We start from the raw sequence: 26,454 nt of genomic DNA, 5'->3' as shown, positions 1-26,454 counted from the left end.
GTAAACAAATAGAGAGAATAAATGTGTCGGTCAACATCTACCTGGTCAGACCAGGTAGAACATTGCAGAAGATCAGTGTGAACACAGCAGAGGATCAGTGTGAACACTGCAGAGGACCAGTGTGAATGTTGCAGAGGACCAGTGTGAACATTGCAGAGCATCGGTGTGAACACTGCAGAACATTGGTGTGAGCACTGCAGAAAATCAGCGTGAACATTGCAGAAGGGCCTCCTTAAAACCCCTTTCCAACCTCCCCATCTGTTCTGACATTGGGGTTTCACAGCTCACATACCCCTGCAAGGGAATCAGGCATTTTCTGACTGAGCCATCTCCCCAGCTCCAATTTCAGTTGCTTTTACATGCATCATTACTGTTTCCACTGGCCCGATGGAGTTTAAAAGTCTCCTTCAGCCAGACACAGTGGGGCACACTATAGTTCCAATTACTTGGAAGCCTGAGGTGAGAGGGTCAATTGAGCTTCCTCTCAACCCCTCCCCACCACACGTGGTCCTCACAATATGGTTTGGTTTGAAATTTTTGTTCTCAGCTGAATCTTATTCTTTTGTTGCTGTTTTTAGACAGAGGCTCATCACATTAACTGGCTGGGCTAGAATTCAGAGCTCTGCCAGTCTCCATCTATGGAGTGCTGAGATTAAAGGTGTGCCCCCATTACACCCAGCACTGAATGTTATTCTTAAAGAAAAATAATATTTTAAAATGGCTTTAGGTTGGTCTCAGTTACCAACGGAGCAAACCGAATTTCTTTCAAACTTCACTTTCAAATGTAATATATTTGATAGCTTTACTTAAAAGGTCTTTGATTAACAAACTTCAAATTCTTAAGTAGTAGCAAAAATAAGTTAAAATTATAGGTACTATGAATAATGATGTATTTTAAGTGCTAGAATAGCAAATACGTTGAGAAATTTCAACTTAAAATCACAAGTGCAGATCACTTTTTCAGTATGTACTTTAAAACTCAAATCCCAAGGTTTAATTCCCATGTTTGAAACCTTACATTCTTTAGCGGTTACTTAATATTCCCGTGGTCTCAGGGGTGTACAACCGGCTGACATTGCAATATGATATTGTGATCTGCAGACATGTTACTGGCATTCATGGCTATCCTGGGATGCACAAAGCCTGTGGGCCACAGAGTGGATACACTTGGTGATTCTGAAGTTTCTCAATGTGTCTGCTTCCCCTTGATTCTAAACCTCCCTGGAATTAAAGGATTCCAAAGAAGATGTCTTGACACTTTAAATTATTTATTTATTGTACATAGAATCTGGCAGTATGGCCATGGCTAGCCTGGAATGCCTAGTCCTCCTGCCTCAGCTTCCCACCTGGAGGTTCAGGACTACACTAACAATCCTGCCTTGTAAACAATTTGAATTCTCGGTCTATACCCAGTTTCTCCACTAGAGGACGCCTGATGGCCTTGCTTGGACCGCCGCACACTATGTCTTCCCACATGAATGGTTCAGAGCCCACATGCCCAAAGTAACATTCCCTGAATCCCATCTGCTCAAAGATGTCTCTATCCTCAGTCAGCTTGCCATCCCCCCTGAATCCCAGTGATCTGCTCACTGGTGCTTCCACCTATCTAGTCTTCAGGGAGGGCCTACACTTCCTGATGACACTCCAATGGACAGACGCTCTCTGCTGGCTTTGTGTAGCTATCCAGTAACCATGCATGACACATGCTGAAAGCTACCTGGCTCTTTGAAGTAAGTGAAGACCTGTATTTTTATTGGCTGAACCAGGCAACTTGAATCTGGACAGCCTTTAATAGGTCATGCAAAGGCTATTCCTCATGGTGACCCCTGAGCCTACCTACTGTGCCTGTACTACCTTTTCTAAGTCAAGTGACATCAGAATCCTGGGCCAGCTTCTCTGAGCTGCTCTAATGCCCATTTTTTACATCATGTGTATCATAAGTTTTGCTTCTTAAATCCCATATTTGAGTATGTGCATTTGTGTATATTTTTGCAGTAATGGTAATCAAACCCACATGCTAGGCAAGCATTCTACCACTGAGCTACACCAGTCCTACACACACACACACACACACACACATCCAAGACAGGGTTTCTCTGTGTAGCTTTGGAGCCTGTCCTGGAACTAGCTCTGTAGACCAGGGTGGCCTGGAAAAAAAAAAAAAGAATCCAAAGAAAACAATTGTCTCTGCAGAGAACTTCTGCTGACTTCTGTCATTATTTTCCACATGGCACAGTATAACGGTATTCATATAGCACTTGCAGATGATTTAAAATAAATGGGCAGATGTTCTATACAAACATTAGGCATTTTGCATAGGGAGCTTGAGACTCTGTGAGTTTGGGTAGCTGGACCCAATCCCTGAAGACACCAAGGGGTGACTGAACGTAAATTCCACTTAGAGGTCCCAATCCTCTTAGTGATATATACCTCATCCCTCCCCGACCCCTGTGTCATTTTGTTTTTCAGTTTTAGAGACAGGGTTTCCTCTGTGTAGCCCTAGCTGTCCTGTATCTAGCACCGTAGACCAGCCCTGCCTCCCGAGTGCTGGGATTAAAGAAGGACGTTACCACCCCCACATCTCAGGTCACTAAGCACATTTTGTAGTTCAGGGGACAGCACTGAAGCATCACCACCAGTGTCTATGGCCAAGTGAGAGTCCCGCCCCACAGCCCATCCCTAGACTGACGCAGCTTCTCCTGTGTTATGGGCTCGGGATAAAGGCGCGTGCTCTGACCTGGCATGATGGTCTTCTTGCATCCCTGGCACTTGGACGAGTACTCGTTGGAATAGCAGTCGGTGCACAGCAGCTGCTCCTCCTTGGCGGCAAAGGGCTTGTCCACCAGCGAGCTCCCGCACCTGGAGCAGTGGAAGCAGCCTTCGTGCCAGTGCCGGTCCTTGTAGGACAAGTCCTGGAGAGCCAGACACACAAATAGTCAGAGGCAGGACAGGAAAGGTGGGGCTGCTGTCTAACTCATCATAGCACAGGGGCACAGTGAAACTCTTAGGACAAACATGGCCTGGGAGCCTTGGTGAACTGGAGTGTGTGTACACACCCATGTGCACATGCGCGAGCACGTGTGTGTGTGTGTGTGTGTGTGTGTGTGTGTGTGTGTGTGTGTGTGCTCTCGAGCACGCACATGTGTGAAAGAGGCAGAGGGAGGAAGGAGGGTGGCTTTTGAAAAATGTACTTCCCATAAAAAATACATTCAGAAGTTGGACCTCTGTGGTCACAAGCACGGCATAAAGACCCTGGGTGTTGGGCATTCAGACACTGGCTCCAGGGCAGGTCCCGGGCCAGCGGGTGGGAAGTGGATCAGGGAAGAGAAAGAAGATTGGTGTGGACAGCTGTGGGACAGGAGAGACAAGAGACAGGGTGCCTGTCAGAGCTTCATGTCACTGAGGGCCAGGCCCATGGTGAGAAAGTTCTTGTCCAGGTGGATCAGGATATGTTCCTGTTTGCATGGAGTTCATTTCCTCCTGAAGGCTAGAGAGAGAGAGAGAGAGAGAGAGAGAGAGAGAGAGAGAGAGAGAGAGAGAGAGAGAGAGGAGAGAGAGAAGTGATGAAAGGATTAGGGCCCAGTAGCAGGAGTGGAAAGCAGGGGTCAACACTGAGCGGGGAGGGAGTGTGTACACTGGGCTGCCTCTGGGGGAGTGAGAGGGGAGGATTTGAGCTGGGTTGCATTGGTGGCACATGGCAACAATACACAGATGGGGAAGGCCTTGAGAAGATAGAAGCAGAGACCTTAGTAAATGATAACAGGGACCAAAGAGTCCAGGGGAGAAAATCCTGTTGCCTCTGTGCTGCCTTTGACCTTGCTTGAAGAATGAGAGAAGACCTGTCTGCATTTGCCCTAGCATTTTGAAAGCTCCCACATGGAGTAAAGTAACAGCCCTGTAATGCCCACTTTCACATTAGAAAACCTCTGTTCCTGCCATTGCAGCTCTGAGCCACACCACCATCAATCAGGCAGAAACAGAATATGAAGCCACAGGGTTTCCTGGGCTGACTTCCAGCTGACTGACAATCTCCTGAACGCCCATAGTAAGGCTCAAGCAGAGGGCATCAAGAGCAAACACCCCAAGCCCTGTGAGCTGCACGAAGGTCAAGCTTAGGGTGACACCCAGGGGAAGGGAGAGGTGTGAGCGCACACCTCAAGGACTTATTAGGAAGCCTTAACCACCCCCAACCCAACTCAGAACCGAAATAAAACTACAACAGTTATCTTTTGCTGATACCAACCCCCCCTTCCTGATCCCTGAGTAGGTTGGTTCTTTCAGGACCCAGGGGACCAGGGACATGCCTTACCAACAAGCTGGTGTCCCGCAAGCCTGTGAATGTTGAGACTAGGGAGTAAGAGAGCAGAGCCCTTACCTGTTTTTTGCAGGTTTAATGCTTAAAATATTTTTTGAAAAAAATATTTTTTTTGGGGGGGGGACTGGAGATCGCATGTCCTTTGTTGCTTAAGTGAAATAAAGTATAAACTGCTTGCTATGGAGACCGACTCAAACTCAGTATTCTCTTTTTTTAGCTTCCCAAGCGCAAGGGTTCCAGGCATGCGACACCACACCCCATTAAAAAATTTTAACATCTTAAAAGCTTCCACAGTAATTATTCCAGCACTCCAATTTTGTATAGTGCTTTTAAACTTTCCTTGGTCCTTATAATCTAAAAATATGTTTCTAAATTCATTTTGCCTATTTCAAGCCATACAATAACCCTATGAGACAAAGCTGGACGCTTATATATGAGCAGATGTGACACAAGGATGCAAAAAGCTATGTCTCCCCCATAGCAACCCCCAACCCACACCCCAAAACCAAACTCGGCTCCGGATTTTGTTTGTTTATTTGTTTTTTAGGTGGCACATCTGCGTCAACCCTTTCCAAATTGATCCCAGCAGGCTCGCCTGGCCTCTAGCCCCACCCTTTTACACCTCCATCCATTTCTCTCCTTTCTGGCAAAATGCTGCTCAGCTGCAGGCTCAGTCCACATCTCACCCGCCCTGTGGAAGTTCTGGCCAACACAGAACCTCATGCATTTCTTTCCGTCTCACACATGCAAAGCCATACATCACTTATTAGGCCACTGGGCTCTTCCTGGGGCTCTTGGGCTGTGCTCTGAGGTCACTTGATACTGTCACATCTTCCTCCTGATCTCGCTGCTTCTGTACTTATCAGGAAGTGGGCAAAGAGCTTATGGTGAGAAGATGGTAACCGAGAATGCACATTTCACTAGTTTCAACATACAGAGTGGCTTTCAGGTCCATTTGGTTTCAGTGTCTTGAGTCTTAGTGCGAGACAAGGTCTTAGTCCCAGGATTCCCTGGGGCTCAGAGACAGTTCAAAAATGCCACTCAAAAACTGAGATGATATGTCAGAGCTGGCCAGTGCTTGACACTACATGACACATACTCATCATGAAGACCCAGTGCCAAGTGATCTTTCCAATACTCAGATTCACAACTCCAAACAGAACTTTAGTCTTCATGATTAGCACCATGCCAGCATTGGCTAGTTCATTTTTTTCCTATATTGTTTTGTACAAATGACTCTGATAGCCACAGATTCTGAATCCATCGGTTTAGTGAACCACAGATGGAAAAGATTCAAAACTAAAACATCTGAATTGAACATGCATAGTTTGGGGGGAGGCTAATATTCCCTAAATAATACATCACAACAATTCTTTATGTAGTACCAGTACTGCAGTGGGTATCACAAGGCTTATAGACAGTTAATAGGATGTGGAGGCCATGGAAATACTGTACTATTCTGTACAAGAGACTCAATCTTCATGTTTTATTACTAAGAGACCCTGCATCCAGTCTCTTCCAGATACCGAAGACCACACAGCATTATGAACATTGATAATGACAACACTTAGATGCTAAGGGTCAGGGCAGCTTGAACTTGCTTAGTTAGCGTGCATGAAGCCCTTTGCTCATCCCAGCACTGGAGAGAGAGAGAGAGAGAGAGAGAGAGAGAGAGAGAGAGAGAGAGAGACAGACAGACAGACAGACAGACAGACAGACAGAGACACAAAGACAGACAGAGACAGACACAAAGGGAGGGAAGGAGGGGGACAGAAAAGAGGGAGGGAGGGAATGAGGGAGGGAGGGAGATTGGAAAAAGAAGGGGAAATGCCTTTTCTATTTCCCAGAACAACAAAGAGAAAACCACTAAGGCTAACCTTGAGCTCACAGGAAGGTCGTAAATGGCAGTAAATGTTGATGACATGGAAGAACAGCACAAACACTTCTTTTCAGATTATAGCTTACACTTTGAGAACAGTCCCGATCTAGGACATGCTTGTTTGCTGGCCTCCAAATGTGCCCTTGTTGAGACTTCAGCTGAGCCCCAGGATAGTCAGTGATCTTAAGGGACCCCTGGGCCTTTGCATAGCTGGAGGTGGCTCTAAATAGCAGGTCCCTACTGGGCAGTCAGCTATCTTGTCACTGCTCCTTTGCCTGAGCTTCCACCTAATCTAGGAGATGGAGACACTTGGCTGTCATTTTCCCATACTAACTGCTTCTCAGGCTGTCTGCTTTCAGAGCGTAAGTGGACTTGCTCAACATGCTGAAAAGATCTTCCGCTTTGAGACTATTAGGTGATCCTGTTTCTACTACATTCTTTCATATCCTTACAAATGAAGTCTGGTGTAACGGACGGCAGGAGAAAGGATGGCTGTCACATACCATCCTAGAGAAGGAGAATTTCCTCACATTGTCAATTCCCGTGACAGTTCTGTGAGATAAGCAACCTCATTTGATAGGCTCATAAATGGCAGAGCTGGCTCCTGTCCCCGAGCTTGTTGGAGATGGAACCAGGCATAAGCCCAGGCAGCACTGCTCCAGGGTCCTGCCTTGGGCGTGCCACTGGAGGATGCTGTCACGCCTTCTTGAGCGGAGAGGTCCTTCTGTCAGAATCCAGTCAGCTAGCTTTATTCCTCACTCTGAAGGCCCTGATTTATTAAGTTTCCTTTAAATATAATTTTTTTTAAAGATTGTTCAATTAAATCCAATACTCACCCTTTACTACAGTTTTACTTTCTATACTTTCAGATACCAACAGCCAACCACAATATAAAATTGTTAATGGAAAACTACAGAAATAAACAATTCTTAAGTTTTAAGTTACAACACAATCTGAGCATGACAAAACCTCAAGACATTTCACTTTGTCCCAGCTGGGGCATGAATCTTCTTTTGTCACATTGTATATGCAGCTCTCAGAAGTGACCTGTTATTATGCTGACTGTAGGGTGTCCTGGTACAAGTCACAACTTCAGGAGTCCACCAGGAATCTTGAATGCACCCTGGGGGACAAGTGGAATTATGGTACCCAGCATGTCTGTGCTCATTACAAAGTCTGTGGACAGCCTGGTGGTGGTGGCACATGCCTTTAGTCCCAGCACTGGGGAGGCAGAGGCAGGTGGATCTCTGTGAGTTCGAGATCAGCCTGGTCTATAAGAGCTAGTTCCAGGACAGCCTCCAAAGCCCCAGAGAAACCCTGTCTTAAAAAAAAAAAAAAAAAAAAAAGAAGTCTGTGGACAGATTCTGCATGTAAAGGTGGTTTGCTCATTAAAACCTGAGAAATCAAACCAAGCGATGGTTCATCTGACAGAGGAGCTTATGTACAGGCCTGATCCTTGGGTCCTATAAATCAGAAGAAAACTGATTCCCTGAAGAATTGTCATCTAACCTCTACACAAACACACAAAACCCCACATATATCTACATTCACACACACAAGCACAAAGTAATAATAACAACAATAACAACAGCAACAGCAATAATAAAATGAACTTAAACATCCTAATTTGGAGAATACTGACTTGATACATTTTTTAAAAGTATTTTCGTTATTATTATTTTGTAGACAGGGTAGCCTTGGCTGGCCTAGAACTTGAGATGTCAACCGGAATGGCTTTGATCTCACCTGCCTTTGCCTCTGGAGTACTGGGATTAAAGGCATGAACCACCACACCCAACACAAAATCTCATATTTTTGAAAGAAAAAAAAACTTGAAAATCATTCCAAAGAGTAAGCATCAAGGTTGCAGGGGGCCATGAAAGGAAGAAGGGAAGACTGGAGTAGCAGTCTTACTAGAGAAGGGTCCAGAAGGGCTGAGGGCAAGGTCTGCATCATGCTGGCAGGAAGACTGGACTCTTCCTGACAACTTCCTGTTCTACTGGTGCTCAAGAACTTTCTAAAACACAATAAGGGTATCTAGGTCTTCCCTGGATATGTGAAGATTAGAGTTTACCTTAGAGTTCACACATGTGATCCCCCAAATAAGGACCTCCTAGATTTTCTTTTTAAAAACTTTCCAACATTAAGTGAGAAACTGCACTATGTGTGAAGAATTTGTACTGATTCCTTTATTGCTTCAATGTTTGTTTCTCTCTTAATTGACTAGTAGAGCCAATGAGTAGCTCATGAATGTGCTCGGAGCTCTTGAATCAATACTGCAGGCCACAGCTGCTGTCATTAGTCACTTTATTTGCGTAGCGATAACATCCGCGTATGGGCCTCGATATCCACAGGTGTGGAAGTTTGATATAATCATCTATTCCATGTTTAACCCACAAATATCCCAACCCTGCCCTGGGGAGTGGACCTGAGACTTCCTCTTAAATTTCCATAGACTTGTGGAATAAACTCCACTGGGAAGCTCGCTATTTCAGTGACTGACATACTGTGGTGGACAGGGACAGGACACACAATGAGTCCGCCTCAGCAACACCAGGAATCTGGAGAGGAACTGTAGAACAAACCCGGCACCATTTCTGCAGCGTGCTCATTGCTATTAGACAGGAGAAAGACAAGGACCTTTTCCATCAAGGGAGACAGTTGGCAAAGGTCAGGCAAACATCTCTTAGTCACATGAATGACCAGTGAGAGTCCATATCTGACTGAAGACCATGGCCAAGGCTGTGGGCAGGGAGCGAAGCTTGTTGGTAGGAACCTTCCATGTCTGTCTTTACTACTTCCAAATTTCAACCCTCAGTGAGACCTTTAACTCTGGCTTCTACATAAGATGAGATGAAAAAGTCCTTATTAGCGGGAGGGCTCTAGAGGGGTTTAGATAATGCAACAGAGTCATTTCCAAATGCCAGAGCCTAGTAACTTCCCAGCAGGTGCTACGTTTTAAGATTAGTCTTGGCAGCTAGCATTCCTCTACAGGTCTCTTTCCATTATCAATGCTGCTCTTGTCACAGCACCCCCTCAAGGTACCCTGGGGTATGACAGCCTGCCCAGCAGCACAACTTTGCTTTCAGAGACATGGAATATTCAGTCTGTTCCATCTGAGGCCCTTTGTTAAAATCATTAATTTTTCAGATGCACAGTGTTCTATGAGAAGTCTGTTTTTCTTCACTTTCTGAGGTTCAGAATTCAGGTTGATAAAAAAAATTCTATAATCAATACAAAATAAACTAAGAAGGATGTAATATTGCAAAACAATAAAATTACATTTGTATTGTGACTTCTGAACTATTCCACTGGTTGTCATAATCAATCATCTTCTTGCCTTGGGTATCACAGCATTTCCAAAGAGCTGCTGAGTGGAGACGAGGAAGCAAGCTAGGGGGCTGCCTGGGACAGTCAAATAATACTAGTTACGAGGACAGGTTCCAAAACTCATCTGTCTCATTTAAAATTCAGTCAGTATGTCAAAATCAGCCCAATTCCCCCAGGCAAAAGTGTATCTTAAAATTTTACACATTGGTGTGTCTTCCAGAGAGTTCAGTGGGGTCCCTGGTGGCTGGGCTCCTTTAAGAAGCCTGAAGACTGAGTGGTCATTAGCTCATCAAGCACCCCACCTCCTGCTGCAATTATTTTACATTACTTCCTGAAGTCATAGAAACATTTTTTTTTTTTTGTCAGTACTTCCTCCACAAAGTCAACTACACAACTATGTTTGACAATCAGGAAAACCACAGCAAACACTGTAAATCCTCCAATGCAAAAGTCTCACTCCAACCCAACCATCTTTGTTCCCAAATGAGGAAAATCACAAGGCAGGACCCACACCCACTGATCTCAAGTTGCTGGTGTGGGTTGAAAAGTTCAGCGTGCTAGCTTTTGACCCCTTCAGCAGTCTTGTTGACTTTGGCCCCTCGTAGGAACTCTTGTTTATTTGTGCATAAAATGTCTTTGGAAGGAAGACTGGCTTTTGGGGTCTTTCCATTAAATCATTCTGGAGAAATGATAAGTGACTTTCGTCTTGTTTTTACTTCAGCCATTGGTCAGGGATGACTAGCCCCAGATATGCACAATATTTCCTTTAAACTGGTGTTCATCATCAGAACACTATGTAGACCTCTAACTAATGTAACTCTTTCTTATCCAGAGAAGGTTTGTTTAGATACATCTTTTTGTCTCTGCCTGGGAGTTTGTCTTCCACACTGGCATTTTTACCCATATGCCCATTATGAAAATGGATAGGGAAGGGCAGGGCTTCTGAGAGGCATGTGTTTCAGAAAGCATTACAGAAAGACTGGAAAGGGAGTTGGAGAGAAAGTGGAAGCATGGGGCTTACACCATTGCAGCTGCCATTCAGTGTGAGTACTTTGTGTGAGGACACTTATCACAATGACCCCACTTGGCAGACACCTGATTTTCCTTTTTACATATGTGGACAAGAGTAGAGAGGAGTCAAGGGACTGGTTGAAGTTCAACAGAAAGGCATGAAACTGTCGGTAGCTGGGCTCTAATGCTTGGTCTGTTAAATCAGTGGAGAGAGTGCTACTGTTTGGATCTTAGGTTTCCTCTGAAGTCCTGCGTATTAAAGGTTTAGTTCCTAATCAGGAGCTATTGGGATGCCTTTAGAAGGTAGACAGGGCCTTAGATGATGGAGGGTATGCTTTTAAAGGGGGGTTGTGAGACCCTGGCTCCTGCCTCCTTCCCACTTTGTTTCTCGGGTTACATAGTAAGCAGTTTTGTTTTCCCATATTCATCTACCATGATGGGTTGCCTTGGCACAGGTCTCAACAAAAGTGGTGTGCCCATCCAATGGTGGAGGGACTCCTCTACAGCTAGGAGTCTAAATGACTCTCTTTATAGGCAAATGGTCTATGCTACCACGATGGGAAGCTGTCACAGGGACACTTGGCACCTGGAACATGACATAGACCAGCAAAAACCGGAGAAAGGAGGAAATGCAATTTGAGATGGGTCAGGTCAGCTGTTTGCTTGTGGTCGTCAAATCTTTGAGAGTTTTTAACATTTGTATGATGCAACTTCTAGGTTTCCTCTAATACCCCAGGGCTCCTGTTCTGAGGCTGAAGCTACCAGTCTGTAGCTTGGTTTTGAGTTGCCCAGGTCCACATCATTCATTGCTGGCCCAGACAGAAATCCTTCCTCAATACAGAGATACCTAGCAACAGAAATTATTGGCACACCCATTCATTTGGCTACTCTTTTCTAGGAGACAGACGATAAAAGAATGAGGAAGGGGCATGCACAGGCCATGCTAGAATGTTCATACTGCAGTCAGAGCATGAGTCAGTCAGAAGTTATGTATTGGTTTTTATAGTCATGGAAGAGAGTGGTAAAAATCCCAGTGGAATAGAGAATACTGATAGAGGAAATTAGACTGTACAATGCCATAAGTTCCCTTTGAGTTCATAAGCTAGGAATTCCCTAGGGACTCCAAAGGGGCCCCATTTTGCAGTTCTGTGGCTGTGGGGGTGGAAATCACTTGAAGTGCTTTTCAAGTGTGTTTTAGGAGTGCTTTTGCAGGCAACAATATCAGCAATCTTGAATGGACCCTACTATAGCTGGGGTCTAAGATGTCCCCCAAAGGTCCATGTTTAAGCCTTGGTGCCCAGCTTGGTGCTGCTAATAGGTGGTGGGACCTTCAGGAAATGGAGCCTGGGGAAGGGGCAGCCACTGGAGATGTACCCTTGAGGGGAATACTGGGGTCTTAACCGTTTCCTATTTCTAACCAGGAGGGGAGAGGCTTTCTCTGTCATATGCTCCTGCCATGGTATACTGCCCAAAGGTGACAATGCCAACCTCCCAAGAATTGGAAGGTCTCGCATTGTGAGACGCATTAAACTTTCCCTTAGAAGTTGTTTGTCTTGGGTACGTTGTCACGTTGATAGAACCTATGATAGACCCTCCCTTGTATGACCCAGGTTAGGCTATGTGTGACCTTTCATCACTGGCCAATTATCAGGAATGAAGAGATGTTGTTACCCATGCACCATCTGTGGGAAGCTGCTGATTCCTTTGTTTCCAAAAGGACAAGAGCCCATCAGATCCCAAGAACCTTGCTGCTTTTCTGGGTCGGTTTATCTAGGGGGCTGACTAGATACCGCATATATACATTCACTCATCAAATATTTACTAAGTAGCACCTGTTGTTCCCTATTAGTCACCAAGAGGCAAACAGCAGGGGCAAGAGAAGGCTTTACCATTGCCCGGAAGGGTGGGGTTAGATAAGGGCCCTAGTAACCAGGACAGGGAGAGTGGACTTAGAACACCAACCATGCAGCCTGGTAAGGCACTCATTTGATGGGCAGAGACTGGATCATGGAGAAAGCAGCTCTTCCTGGCCTCATAAGGACTCAAGGCCATCAAATGGGGGCTTTCTTAGACAGAATCTACTAGGAGATAAGGGCCAGGATGCCAAGAAACAGCTTGTTCTTGGGAAGGTCAGGGGTGGGGTGGAAATGCTGTCAAGAGCCAACAGGCAGCTACCTTGCAGTCACAGCCAATGGGAGTGCCACACTCCTCACATGTGTTGGCGTAGAGCTCTTCGAAGCAGGCCACACAGTGTGGGTTCTCCTCCTTCAAGATGTACTTCTTGCCATACAGAGACTCATTGCAGTGGTAGCAGTCAAAGCGTTCAGTCATGTTGACACCTGGTTTCACAGCAACCTGTGACAAAAGAGGAGAAAAGCCACACTTCAGACTCAGGAACACACCATGTTCCATGCCTATGAAGCTAGGAATCTGACAGATTGCCAATGCTCATGATTTTCAGTGAAACACTTTCTGGATGCAGGAGTTTTGTGCTTGAATGCTCTCCATTCACTAAAGCAGTCATTACTGACTGGATCAGAATGTCAGATTCCACAAAAAGCGTCAGAACCTCCACTCTACCCTAGGTATGTGTAGCTTCCAGGGTGTGACCCTGCCTCACCTCTCTGCCCTCAGAATAGAAAGGCAGGCACAGAAACAATATGTCTATCTCTATAAAAAGATTTTCCATGCACTCTGCTTTATGATTCATAAACTTGAATAGGAAGAAAGCATGGTGGCACAAGGCAAGGGTGTCTGACAGGAAAATCTGTAGTCAGAGGCCAGGAGAGTATTGCCCTTGACCTGAACATGCGTTGGGAAGTACAATGTGGACGAGAAAGTGCCAACTTGCTTTAGGGAGTCATTCCTCCTGGATGAAAAGGTCTCTATCTTTCAGCTGTCCAGGTACCCAGAGAGCAGGATAAAGAGGAAGGCTTGATTCCAAGAACAGGGATTAGCGCACAGTTGGGAATGCAGTGACTACATTCAATGACTTTCCAGGAGACACCTCAAGCCTTGCAAAAGGGGAACAAGAATGTGTCTCCCTGCCAGACATGTTGCATTTTTCCGGGATGAATAGGCAGTGTCAAGAGAAAGAGATGTTCTGTAGGGGGAGGAAAGGAAATGACTGATTTTCACCTCCCCACCTTAAACCACCATCCCTAAAAATCATGGCAGGACTATTTTGGATACGAAAAGCCCATCCTGATAATAGTGGAATGGTCAAAGGCCTCTTGCACATTAAAATTTTAGACTTGATTTTTTTTTCAGGAGATTTTTCTTGATTGACAATAACTAATGTGTTAAAAGTGAAAAGTTTTATCCATCATCAACAGGCACACCAGCTAGCTGTGTGACTAAGCAGTATTTCACAAACTCCAATTCCAGTCACTTCAAGGGTGAACTCCCAGAATTTGGCTCTGTGATGCAAACACAACATTGCTGTCTGGTTTATGATTACAGGAAATGTGATAGTAGCCATTAATTTGATACCATGTGTACATAAGGTTGCAGTGACTATAAGCTTTTGTTACTGGTTTATGTCTGTGTTTGTAGAATAATTTGCTTCCAAGAGCACAAAACACACAGCTGGATACATGTGGCAAGATCCTTCCTTCTATGTAGCTCTTCCCAGAGTTAAAGAAAACGGTCTGGACATTCCTGTGACAGCATCCTAAGATGAGGCTCTTGAACTTGAGTTATTATTCTGAAACATGACATATGAATGCCGTTTTTGCTTAGGCTATCTGGGTCGGCAGCAGCTATGCTGGCAGATGATTCCATGCTTTCCCGTAAGTCTTCAGTTATTGGCCTTGAAAGTGCCTGCTCACTTATTTCATCCCAGCGGGGAGTCAGCCTTCCAACATACATGTTTTTCCATTAAACATTGCCATTTAGCAGTGGAGTGAGATCACTGCCTATTCTGTTCACACAAACAGAAGGACAAGGGAGAGTGAACTATGAAGCAGGGGGTTTCGAAAGCTGGAAAACACTCCCCAAATCATCTAAAACAACGACCTCATTTTATGGATGGAAAACCAACCGTCATTCAGAAATAGTGATGGAGAAAGAGGAGTTTCATGGGCTCTCCCAGAGCTACCTGACTGAGAGAGCAAACTCCTGATCTTAATCGGAAAGGTGGTTCCGAGTTTAGATAAGCACCTGCCCTTCTGGGGAAAGAAGGCTATCTCGAAAGCTATACAGCTATCTGCATAAACACCATGTCTGATACCAGGGAGGGATACCTACTTTTTACTCTGGTCATGATGCATGTGCTTTCCACCTCATCTGGTTCTATAGGTCGAGTGTGGAGAGACAGGAAAAAAACAAAAACAAAAAAAAAACAAAAAAAACCCAAGGGTGCAACCTCTGAGAATCAACAGATATCCCACATCTGTTCAAAGTATAAGGCCATCCTATGCTAAATATCACTATTGTTGACCCCAAGTCCCCAGCAGGGATGATGCAGCAGCTGCATTGCGTTCTGGAGGTCTAACAGGGATGACACATTTGGCCCCATTTCCATGGAATCCTGTCTCATGGTGGTTGAATTCATCCTGCCCCGTTCCTTATGTTTTCACTCCTGTTTTCCTCCTCAACCACCTGGTGTAAGTCACAAAATGAGCAAATCGGGACTACTATCCTTAGGAACATAACAAGATATACATTAGTGACGTCCTCTCTTAAAAAACTTTTTTTTTTTTTTTTTTTTGAGACAGGCTCTGGTTGTCCTGGAACTCGATTTGTAGACTAGGCTTACCTCAAACTCACAGGGATCTACCTACCTCTGCCTTCCAAATGCTGGGATTAAAGGTGTGCACCACCACCCGCCCCGGCAAATTAATTTTTATGAACATGCAAAATAATAGATTTTTCTTTTAGTCTTTTAAAAACTTTACTTGCATACATGTCATATTTATTCCAGTTATTTAGTAATTATTCTTGTGAATATACTAATACTAAACAAAAGAAAAATACACATTAATAGCAGGGAACCATAGCAGTAATTAGAAGCCTGCTTTTCTGATGATTAATGCAGATCATTTTTCAAAATTAAATATATACTTTTCAAAATTAATTATATACTTTTCACCTATCAACTAGCTCATTAATTACTTATGATTCTTAACATGTCAGGTCCTATTTTGTGTGATGTAGATGTCATCCAGAGGTTTTTCAGTCCTTAAGACACACAAGTACCAGCCATATGCATCTTTGTGTGTGTCTCTGATAATTACCAACAAATTGGCTCTTCCCTAGTTGGGAAAGGAAGGAAACCCTAGAATTTGAGACCATGATTATTTTAGAAGTGTGCTTATGTGTCCCTTTTCACCACCATGCTGTGTAAATTGAATCTAGAAAATGGAGGTCAATTAATCAGGAGTTTAATAGCCACTAATTTTTGTTGCTGGGACAAAAAAAATAAGCAATTTTCAGAGGAGAGGGGACATGGCCCATCATGGAGGAGGAAGCATGTAGGCTGGAGTGGAGGTTGGCTGCTCATATTGCATTTGCAGGCAGGAAGGAAGGGGGGAGGAGGGGAGAGGGGGAAGAGGGCAGAGCTGGAGCCAGCCTATACAACTTGATGCTCTACCTTCCGTGACCCATTTCTTCCAGAGAAGCTCTGTCTCCTAAAGGTTTTAGGATCTTCCCAAACAACACCACCAGTAGTTGGGGGCCAAATGTTCAAACATGTGAGCCTATGGGGGTCACTTAGTAAGGAGTATGGAGGTGCTAAATAACTTCCTGAATTTTAGGGGTGATGGTTCAAGATCAAATCTGGGGACTCCCCATTCCAGGTATCACTATCATTCGTTAGTTTATCTTTATCTTTCTTTTTTAGTATTTCAGAGTATAGACTCACCATGTGCAGTGCTGTGCTAAATGACAGTTTATTATATAGATACACATTTATTGATGAGCAAGTATTTCTGAATATATTTGTTTGGAGTCCTGTGGGTAAATACCCGAGAGTGGCATAACTAGGTCACGTGGTAGGTTAATTTTTAGTTTCTGAGAACCATCCATACTGATTTCCACAGCAGCTGGACTAGTTTACACTCATACCAGCAAAGCATAAGGGTTCCGTTTTGTCTCCATCCTCACCAGCACTTGCTGCTAATTGTTTTCTTTAGTGACTGCCATTGTGACTGGAGGAAGATGGGATTCCAAAGTAGCTTTGATTTGTATTTTGCTGTGCTGAGGCTGAACACCGTCATCTCCTTTGCTAACGAGGTGCCTTATGTCATGCTTCATGAGGACATACATCCATAGTGTTACATTAGAAATTCCCTGTAATTTTTTACTTTTAAATCCTACAAAAGCTGGTTGTTCTTACACTCACTCAAAAATGATTGAATAAGATGGAATTACGTACTGGATGTCAGACAAAGGATTGGGGCTACAGGGATGGGAGAGGAACCGGTGGCAGAGGAAAGCCCTCACGTGGACTTCCAAAGCTCCAGGCTGGGAGGTCAGTGGAGACCCACAGTCTTTAGCAAGAGCAACCTCTGGAGGGGAGGTACTTCTGCTGAGAAGGGTGGTGATGTCATGCTGAAGGTGAGGGCACAGAAGGCCACACTGTGGACAAAGAAACAGTGCTGGACATACACACATCAGGAAGATGGAAGGTATGGGGAGGGGGAGGTTCAGCCAAAAAGACAGTCAAGGGTCAAGGCAAGGAGGAGTTGTATGCCTGGTTTGCTGACTTTGGTATTCCTTGTAGGCTGTGGAATTTTACATACCATTTCTCCAAATCTGCACAGCACTGAGAATGTTTGCTGCACAAAGGTGACTTTATCATGTAAAACTGGGGGAGACAAAATACGAGCAATGCCTCCTAAGAATGAGCCCATGCTGTCAGAGTCAAGTTTTTGTTTGTCGTCCCCTCCATTCCCTCACCTCCACCCAGTGGTAAGGCTCAAACCTAGAGATTTGCACATGTTGGATCAGGACTCTACCACTGATCCATATCCCTGTCCTTTACATTCCAGTGCTGAATAGTCTTTCCAAAATTACAAGTAGGTGAGTGTGGTGGTTTGAGTAAGAATGGCCCCCATAGGCTCACATATTCGAGTGCTTAGTCACCAGGGAGTAGAACTCTTTGAAAGGATTAGAAGGACTAGGAGGTGTCCCTTTTTAGAGAAAGTGTGTCACTGCCTGTGGGTAGGCTTTGAGGGTTCAAAATCTCATGCCAGGCCCAGACTCTGTCTCTCTGCCTGTGGATCAGGATGTAGAACTCTCAGCTATTTCTCCAACAAACACCATATCTGCCTCCATGGCACCATGTTCACTGTCATGATTGTAATGGGCCAAGTTAAATGCTTTCTTTTATAAGAGTTGCCTTGGGCATCATGTCTCTTCACAGCAACAGAGTCATGATTAAGACAGGGAGTTTCTCACTCAACTGTGTACAACCCACTTGCCATTTCTGAACCCTTCTCTCTCCTACCAGGCTATATATAATTCCTGCCTATTACCTGTTGCATAGGAATGCTGAAAGGATTAAGTAAGGGCATGTAGGGAGACACCTGGATGTGAGGTGTGACTGCTGACTGAATCAAATCTAAATTACAGGGTATCAGAGTTCTCAACCTTCCCAGGATGAAATCATCCTCTGATGTCATTCCCTTCCAGCTCTGAGCAACCAGGGTACTTGAAGAAGCTGGATGTTAGGTCCCAAACAGGAGACTAGACTCAGCTACCGGCACTGGGGGAAGCTCAGGGGTCTGCATTGGGGACAAGGGTTTTGACTTCTGTGTTTACAAATGCAGTTGTGTTTATAAGTATTCAGACAGGGAAGTGTCAGAGCTACAAAAACAGAAGAGAAACACGAAAAGCCAGGAGAAAGAAAAAGAAGGGAGGGAGTGGTGATAGAGAAAAAGGAGGGAGGGTGAGAGGTAAACGTGTGGCCAGAGTTCTCTTCTCTTGCTTTTCTGCTCAAGTAAGAAAGATTTCCTAAGAGTTCTATAGTGGGAAATTACACGCCTACAGCTTCCTCTACAGAGTTCAAGGTGGGTGCTGGCACAGCAGAAAACCCAATTTTGGCCTACTGGCTCAGGCCTTTGAATTTCAGGTCAATCCTTGTGAAATAAGGTGGGCCACCACACATGGCTAGTGTTGGGAAAGAGTCCCAAAGAAGCACCCTTCTCAATACTTCTTTTATCTGTTTATTTTTACCAATGCCTCCCCCCAAGGATCCATTCAAATCCCAAGGGATGCCAACCATGTTTCACGTATATTAACCTTGCTGTTTGTGGATCTCCTGGAGCCATACTTAAGGAGAAACCTGTGACCCTTCTGGAGACTCTCCCACAACACATGTTGAAGCAACTACAATTTGGGACAAAGTTAATATTCCTTCATTCATGCTTTCATTGTTCACTCATGAAGGACAGGGTCTTGCTGTGCAGCCCAAACCAGCCTTAAACATGCATTCCTCATGCCAGTGACTCCAGACAGCTAGGATTTCAGGTTTGGGCTACTAGATGTGTCTCTCATCGTGCTATTCTTTAAAATGTTACCATAGATTTAGGAAGGAAATCTCAATGCTAGGAAGTAATTCAGCACAATTTGTTAATAAAAAATAAGAAGTTGGTCAGTTGGCTGTTGGCTCTTTGTAGGAATTCAGTGAAAACACAGGGCTTTGTGAGCCACAGTATGACTGTCTATGCCAATCAACCACAGTATTGGGCAGGGAGCCTTGTATGTCATGGAGACTTCTCCAGCAGGGAGCACACACGGGGCCTTTTGTAAGTAGAACAAATAAGAAATAAATGAATAGGTGGGCAAATGAATCAAGTCTTAGTAGAGTGCTGGAGAGTTTGCCCAGTGGTTAAGAGCATGGCTGCCCTTGCAGAAGATTCAATTTGATTTCCAGCACCCACATGGAATCTCACAGCTGTCTGTAACTCCAGCCCCAAGAGATCCCATACCCTCTTCTGACCTCTTTGGACACCAGGCATGGATGCGGTACACAAGCATACATGTGGGTAAGATGCTCATGGACATAAAATAATAAAATAAATAAATCTAAAACAGAAGTATCTTGCAGGAATGTGGGCAAAGGTCACTAGTGAAAAGTGGAAAGTTTTATATGTGTAATGTACCCAAAAGTGATTGTGGTTTGGCAATGGATGCCCTCAAGATCTCTACACTAACAGATCCAGGTCTTTATGTTTTTCTCTCCAACACTATTGTCTTCCCTCCTCCCAGATAATTTGCTGCTTCCACAGGAGGGAGAACATTCTTGTTGTGTTTGGACTCTGAATCCAGCCAACACACAGCTGCATAGTTCAGGCTACAACCTGAGTAGGTCAAGAACTAAAAAGCCAGCCAGGAGACACTCCCAGGCCCTGAGAAAAATGGACAGATCCAGACATGGGCTGCAGACATCAGCAAAATCCCTTGGTGGGTGTTGTGTTTGTAATCAATGATGCTCCACCCAAGTCCAGAGGCACGGTACTCTTACACCAGCACTGAGTCAGAGGCCATGTGTACTGATGGGATTTGTCTTCCCCTGGAAGATGACACTGACAAACTCTGCTCGCTCAATATTGTTCTCTTTAGTAAGTAAGTCTAATCAAGCTGACTTAGTTTAGGTAGAGATTCTGGTGAAAGGGATGGGGGTCAGTTCAAATGATACCCGTGTGTTTAAAAATAGAACAATCTACCCAGAATCCACTTGAGGTCAACCTCTATATGTCTGAACTGCAAACACTTTAGATTATAAAGTGTATGCTTACTGATTCACTTAACAAGCTCCTCATTGGATAGTGTACCTAAGGGCAGAGGTCAAGGTGAGGCATTGTGTGTTATATACACTAATAACTTTTAAAAACTGAAAACGGAAACAAATCTTGGCTTGTCTCTGAAAATTTTAAGATACATTTTGTGATGGGGGGGCAAAAATGCTGTCTTCTGAATGATCCTTGGATTATTCAATAATAAAAGCCAATAAATGTCAAATTTCTGAAGCCTACCAAGATAGCTATACTTTTTTTTTTTAATGTGCTTCCAATTTTTTAATCCAGTCAAAAGAATGTACTGAGTAACTGGACTGTGTTAGGTACCGGGGAGCTAAAATTAAAGGCACTCTGCCCAGAAGCCACAGCCTGATTCTGTGTCTAAGTCATCATTTAAGATCCTATCACAACAGTTATTCTCAAAACATGCCCATTCAGCCTCCACAGGACAACCTGGTGAAGCCCGGAAGGGCAGGCTGTTTCAAGTTCCTAAGTCTTCCAGATGGAGGGAGATTCCACCCCATGGCTCTACCACTGCTTTCGAGGGTGTGAAGCTTTCAGCTTCCACACCTACAGAATGAAAGCCAACTGTTCTCTCTCAGCAGGCTCCTTCTCTCTTCAAGGTACAAATCATTAGCAGCTTTGTCTTCATCTGCCTGTCCTCCATATTTCAGCCCCAACTCCCTACACAGACTTTCACTGGCCTTTTCCTTTAGCATTCCCACTCCAGGAACAACTGCCGTCTTTCTTTTCATGGTTGCCCTTCTCTTTTGTGGTTCTGCCTCAGTGTTCCATATCAGGGCTCCATCAAGAGAGGCTGATGACGTACTTCCTTCCACTCATTCACTGATTGCCCAACTCAGCTGGCTCCAAAGGTTGCAGCAAGCACAGGTCTATATCTTCTTTGACTGACAGTCTAGTTGTATGACAAGCTATATTTGCTGGCTCCAAGGACACTTTCCAACTTCTTAAACTCTCCCGCTTTTTGCTGTTCTGTAACTGGTAATTCTGGATATTCAAAGGTCTCATCTTTGCTCTGGTGAGGACCTCACTAAGGACATAGCCAGATCACACTGTCAAAGGAAGCAGAGAATGAGAGAGATGGGTACCACTGTCCCTCCCGAGGGTGGGCCTTCTGCTGACTAGGGCCCCTCTCCTAAGTTCTTTCATTTTTATTTTTTTACATAGTGTGTACATGTCTGCATGAGTGTGTGCAGGTGCTCATGAAAGCCAGAAGAAGATATAGGCTCTTTTGTAGTAGAAGTTACCGGGGTTCATGAATGGTGTGTCCAACTCAAGCCCTCTGTAAGTACTCCTAGCTGATGGACCAGCTCTCTAACCTCTAGACTTCACTCCCTACCTCCCAACATTTACCCAAGGATGACCAAGCTTCCAACACAAGAGTCTTGAAGAAAAATCATATCTGAACCACAGCTGCTTACAAATGGCTAAGCTGGTGTGTGGTAGTTTATATTAGAGTGATCCTTGTGGGCTCATATGTTCGAATGCTTAGCCACCAGGAAGTGGAATTCTCCGAAGGATTAGAAGGATTAGGAGGTGTGGTCTTGATGGAGGAAGTGTGTTGCTAAGGGTAGGCTTTGAGGTTTCAAAAGCCCATGCCAGACTCAGCCCCATTTTTCTTCCTGCTACTTGTGGATCATAAAATAGAACTTTCAGCTACGTCTCCAGCATAAGTCTGCCTGAGTGCCACCATGCTCTCTGCTGTGACAGTGACAGTAATGGACTAAGCCTCTGAAACTGTAACCAGCCCTCTACTAAATGCTCTCTTTTATAAGAGTTGCCTTGGTCGTGGTGTCTTCTCACAACAATAGAACAGTGACTTGGACGTGGTGTGTTAGGTGCTGGGTAGCCAGCCCTCTGTGCAGAACAGGGGGAGAATCCACTCCTCTTGGCTTTCTGAATTTTTTTCTTCTATATCCTGCTACGCATTTCTCTCTGAAGTTGAGATAGTGCTTAGTATTGAAGGCATTTAACAGTCTTAGGTAAAAACATGCCGCATAGGGCCTCAACAAAATATTCATACAGTGAGGCCCAGTACAGAGTAGAAATCTCCAGATACAGCTCTCAGGGCTACAATCTACATACTGGGAAACTTTGGACATCAGAGTTACTTCGACCATTCTGTTTCAGTTTTCTTATCTGTGAACAAGAGGCTATAAAATCTACATATGCTGCATATAATATGCAGGATATATATGCATCTATATACACACATATGTGTATATATGTATGCTGGGAAAGCGTCTTTGTTATCTGATTCTCTCGGAGGAAACTGAGCAACCAATAGATTTTGTGAATTAGGCAAGGCCATGTGGGCTAAGAGGTCCCAGTGTTAATTCTGGCATCTTGGTTCTGTTCCAGGTGCATCTGCCAACCAAGCTTTCTACACCTATCCATGTTGTATCTGTTAGGCCGGACAGCAAGGAGGTAGAACAAAGAGAAGCCAGGATGGGGGCCACCAATGCAACACACTATTCTGTTAAAAACTAGGAGAGAGATGAATCTGAAAAAAAGAGTGAGAAAAATGACTGTTTTAAATTTGGTTTTATTGACCTTTAGGTAATGGGTTGGGAACTCTAAGCCTTAGGGCAAATTGGGTTTTTTTGTGGGAGGGAGAGGGGGGCTTGAGGAATTCGTGGTCATTCCTGTAATTGCAACACTTTGGAGGCTGAGGCAGGAGGATAGGCACCAGTGTGAGTTCACCTGAGATGGCATGGTAAACTCCAGGCTTTCCCAGCTACAGAGTAAGGATTTATCTCAAACGATAACCACAGTAACACTACCACAAGCAACCTTCCTCACATACATTACTGCAAAATATACATATAAGCAGAGCAACACCACGACATGACACACATTTAGAGTAGTGTTTTGAAGACAATCTCATCATGACTGTAAGCCCAAATTGTAGTTCATTACTTCCTAAAAATATGTGCAAGAAAGTGCACGCCACAAGTTGGCTTTGCCAAAGACAGCTGCATATTTCATAAAATGCCTGCTTCGGTGAGTTCCAGAGACACAACTGGAGACTATCAAGCAAATACGACCAATGCTTCATTTAAAACCAGAAACAGCATTGAAGCGTTTCTTTCCACAAGACATCACAAGACTGCAATCTATCAGTTAGAATTCTGTTCATTTCAAAGCGTTATTATTATTATTTTTCTTTAACCCTATGGCTCAGGTTTTAATTTTGTGGATGAGTCAAGATGTGTGGTCACAGGCAAACTCCCATTTCTTCCCAAGGGAAATGCCTGGCCATCCACGTGCTGACCAGCGTGTCACCTCCCTTCCATAGACTTCAGAGACCAGTTCCACTTTGCCTCTGGGGGAGACTCATCGTCTCTCACCACCTGGCGGCGACTCACTCCTCTAGGGCTGTAGCCCTCTCTCTGGACACCAATGGTCCCCTTCCCCACCATTCCCAAGTCAGACTCTCCTGTGCTCGGGTCCCTAGCACTCATGATTCTAGTCCTCTCTGCCCCGCATCCGCTCTTCCTGTAGATCAACTCCCCGGTTCTGAGGTCTCCCCTTCAAGACTCCCCTTCTTCTCTCATGTTTCCGGTCCACCGTCTCCATGACTCTCCGTATCCCCTCCTTCCCCTTCATTTCGAGTCCCCTTTCTGAGTATCCCCTGCCCAGCTAGGCTCTCCTCTCCCCGGATCTACGCTCTCCGTTTTAGGTCCCCATCCCTGGTGTCCTCTGCAAAACAGGGCTCTCCTACCTCCAGGATCTGTTCCTCCCGTTTTGGGTCCCTACAGGGGTGCGGTCTGCACAGCCCTGCTCGGGTCTGCCGGGTCTCCGCCCCACGGTCAGGGTACGCTGGCCACCGGTGTCTCTCCACGCGTGCTAGGGCAGCTGTCTGCTGGCTATTCTTGTGTACCAGGTCCGGCTGTGGACTGGGCGGCGGCAGGAGTACTCGCGCAAGACGGGGCCGGGGTCTAGGGCACTCAGAGGACTGTTGCGCGGTGGTGGTGGCGGCGGCGGCGGCTCAGCAGGCGGAGTGCAGCCGGCTCGGCTCCCGCCCTCGAGAACCCCCGCCGAGTCATTTGACCATATAAGGACACACGCGCAGGGGCGGCGGGCTGGGCGCGCGGGCCAAGGGAGCAGGGCGCGGTGGCGAGCGCCCCTCGATCGCCTGTCGTCGCGTGTTCCCCCCTGCTGCAGCTGCTGCGGACCCTTTGTTTGACTTAACGTTCTTCTTTACTTCCCGGTGTGTGGCGCACAGAGTCAAGCCTCCCTGCGCCCTGGCCTCCGCTCCAGGGGCCAGTGGCAGTGCAGTGCAGAGGGTTGTGGCCGCTGTCACCTAAGGGCAGAATGACATGGGTCTATTCTCACCAGGACCCTCCTCTGGGTTGCTGGGTCTGCGCCTGGTCGCCGTCTGGGCAAGCATGGGTGGGCCATTTGGAGATTTGGGGGAGGAACGATGTGTGCGTAGGGCATGCACTGGCATGGTAGTTTCCCCGGCCTTCCCTTGCAAATACCTCTCCGTGGTGGAATGAACCCAACCAATGACGTAAAGAATCTTTAATGACTCTGTTCCACCAGGTAGCTGACTGAGAGAAGGTTGAGAGCTGTTTAGCTGTTGACATTCAGTGGCTCCATGCAGGCAGAAAGCAAATGAAGGGCTTAATGTGTCCTTCATGCTCAAAGCCAAGGTCTTCTGCACAGAGCTGGCCCTTAGTAGGGACAGGAGGCAATGTCCAACATGGTGGTGGAAGGTACCCGCATCCCCACGTCTAGGAAGGGCAGCATCTGCTCTTGAGTAGGTGGGGGGCCCACATGCAGTGGCAGAGGCAAGGACTTCTCAGTGCTGTAACCTGACCAACAACTTAATGGAAGGATTCGTTTGGCTGCAGGGTTTATGAAGGAATACAGCTGGTCATCACTGAGATGGCATGGCCACTGTGAGAATGTCAAGTTGGTTGGTCACATTGCCTTCTCAGTCAGGAAACAGTTTAATTTCCCCTTTTCATCCAGTCTGAGAGGCCAGCTCTTGAGAGGTGCTGTCCACATTTGGGGGTCAGTCTTTGCCCCTCGGTTAAACCTCTCTGGAACTGCCCTCAAAGAGGTGTGTCTCCTAGGGGTTCCCAAGTTCAGCCAATCGACTGAAGGACCATCACAATGGTTTTGGGTGTAGGCATTCTCCAGGGGAGCTCGGGGTAACATATGTTAGAGAAGGCAGGGAGAGCTGTGGGATGGCTTTCTTCTCATTGATACTTCCTGACTGGCACCACAAGAGGATCCCCATGATGGAATCTCAGAACATGAGAGGCAAGGGGGGTCACATGACCTGTCACTTACTCGGCATCATATATATATATATATATATATATATATATATATATATATGTATATATATATATGGCCTCCCCAGGATGCTCAGCCCCTCTATGTAAAGTTAGTTATCTCAAACTGGGTGTTGGTGGCACATCCCTTTAATCCCAGCACTCGGGAGGCAGAGGCAGAAGATCTCTATGAGTTCGAGACCAGCCTGGTCTACAAGAGCTAGTTCCAGGACAACAGCCTCCAAAGCCACAGAGAAACCCTGTCTCGAAAAACAGATTTTACCAGCTGAGATTTTCACCGGTGTCTATGAGATAGCAAGGCCATTTCAGTATCGTAAAGGATCAGAAATTCCCAATTCCTGTGGCTCACTCAGGTGATTCCCTGTGGTTAACACTTTTCTCTGAGGAGAATGGACATGCTGAGATTTGACACAGGAAATCCATTCCACTCCTATCCCCATCTTCAAAGTGAGGCATACCCTAAGTGACTTACCACTGATGGTCAAGATAGGCTGAACTGTGGATTCAAAGCGAAGTGTATGTAGACAGACCAATCGCTCTGAAGCTACTAACATTTACTTTCTCTATGAAAAGTTACAGGTATCGAAATGGTCTAGGTCTCTTAAGCCTCGGTTTTAAATACAGGTTCAAAAAATAAACCAATTTATCCCCTTCCTGCTTCCTTTTGTTTTATTTGTTTAAATTGTGTGAGTTACTAATTGCTGCAGCTGTACCACACTGATTATGTTGCTTTCTTTATTAAAAAGTCCTGTGACTTATTCTTGTATTTTGCTTTCGACATTAGAGAGCTATTAAATACCTCAATGGTCTTACGGTGAGGAAAATTCAGTCTCTCAAAACAGACTT

General features: G+C 45.3%; 1 protein-coding gene across 1 annotated transcript in view; it reads right to left on the bottom strand.

Moving 5' to 3' along the window:
* Fhl2 (four and a half LIM domains 2) overlaps positions 1–24,334 on the bottom strand; it is a 37,850-nt gene extending 13,516 nt beyond the window's left edge. The window contains exons 1-3 of the mRNA XM_027386736.2: positions 24,024–24,334; positions 12,711–12,890; positions 2,738–2,912 (exon numbers count right to left, since the gene is read on the bottom strand). Coding sequence (XP_027242537.1) covers positions 2,738–2,912; positions 12,711–12,866 — 331 coding nt within the window. The 5' untranslated portion in view covers positions 12,867–12,890; positions 24,024–24,334. The remainder of the gene's footprint in view (positions 1–2,737; positions 2,913–12,710; positions 12,891–24,023) is intronic.
* Between the last annotated feature and the right edge of the window lie 2,120 nt (positions 24,335–26,454).

Source organism: Cricetulus griseus (assembly GCF_003668045.3).
Source record: "Cricetulus griseus strain 17A/GY chromosome 1 unlocalized genomic scaffold, alternate assembly CriGri-PICRH-1.0 chr1_1, whole genome shotgun sequence".
Classification (NCBI taxonomy): domain Eukaryota; kingdom Metazoa; phylum Chordata; class Mammalia; order Rodentia; family Cricetidae; genus Cricetulus; species Cricetulus griseus.
Note: the sequence above shows the minus strand (reverse complement) of the source record. Positions and strands in the feature narration are given on the sequence as shown.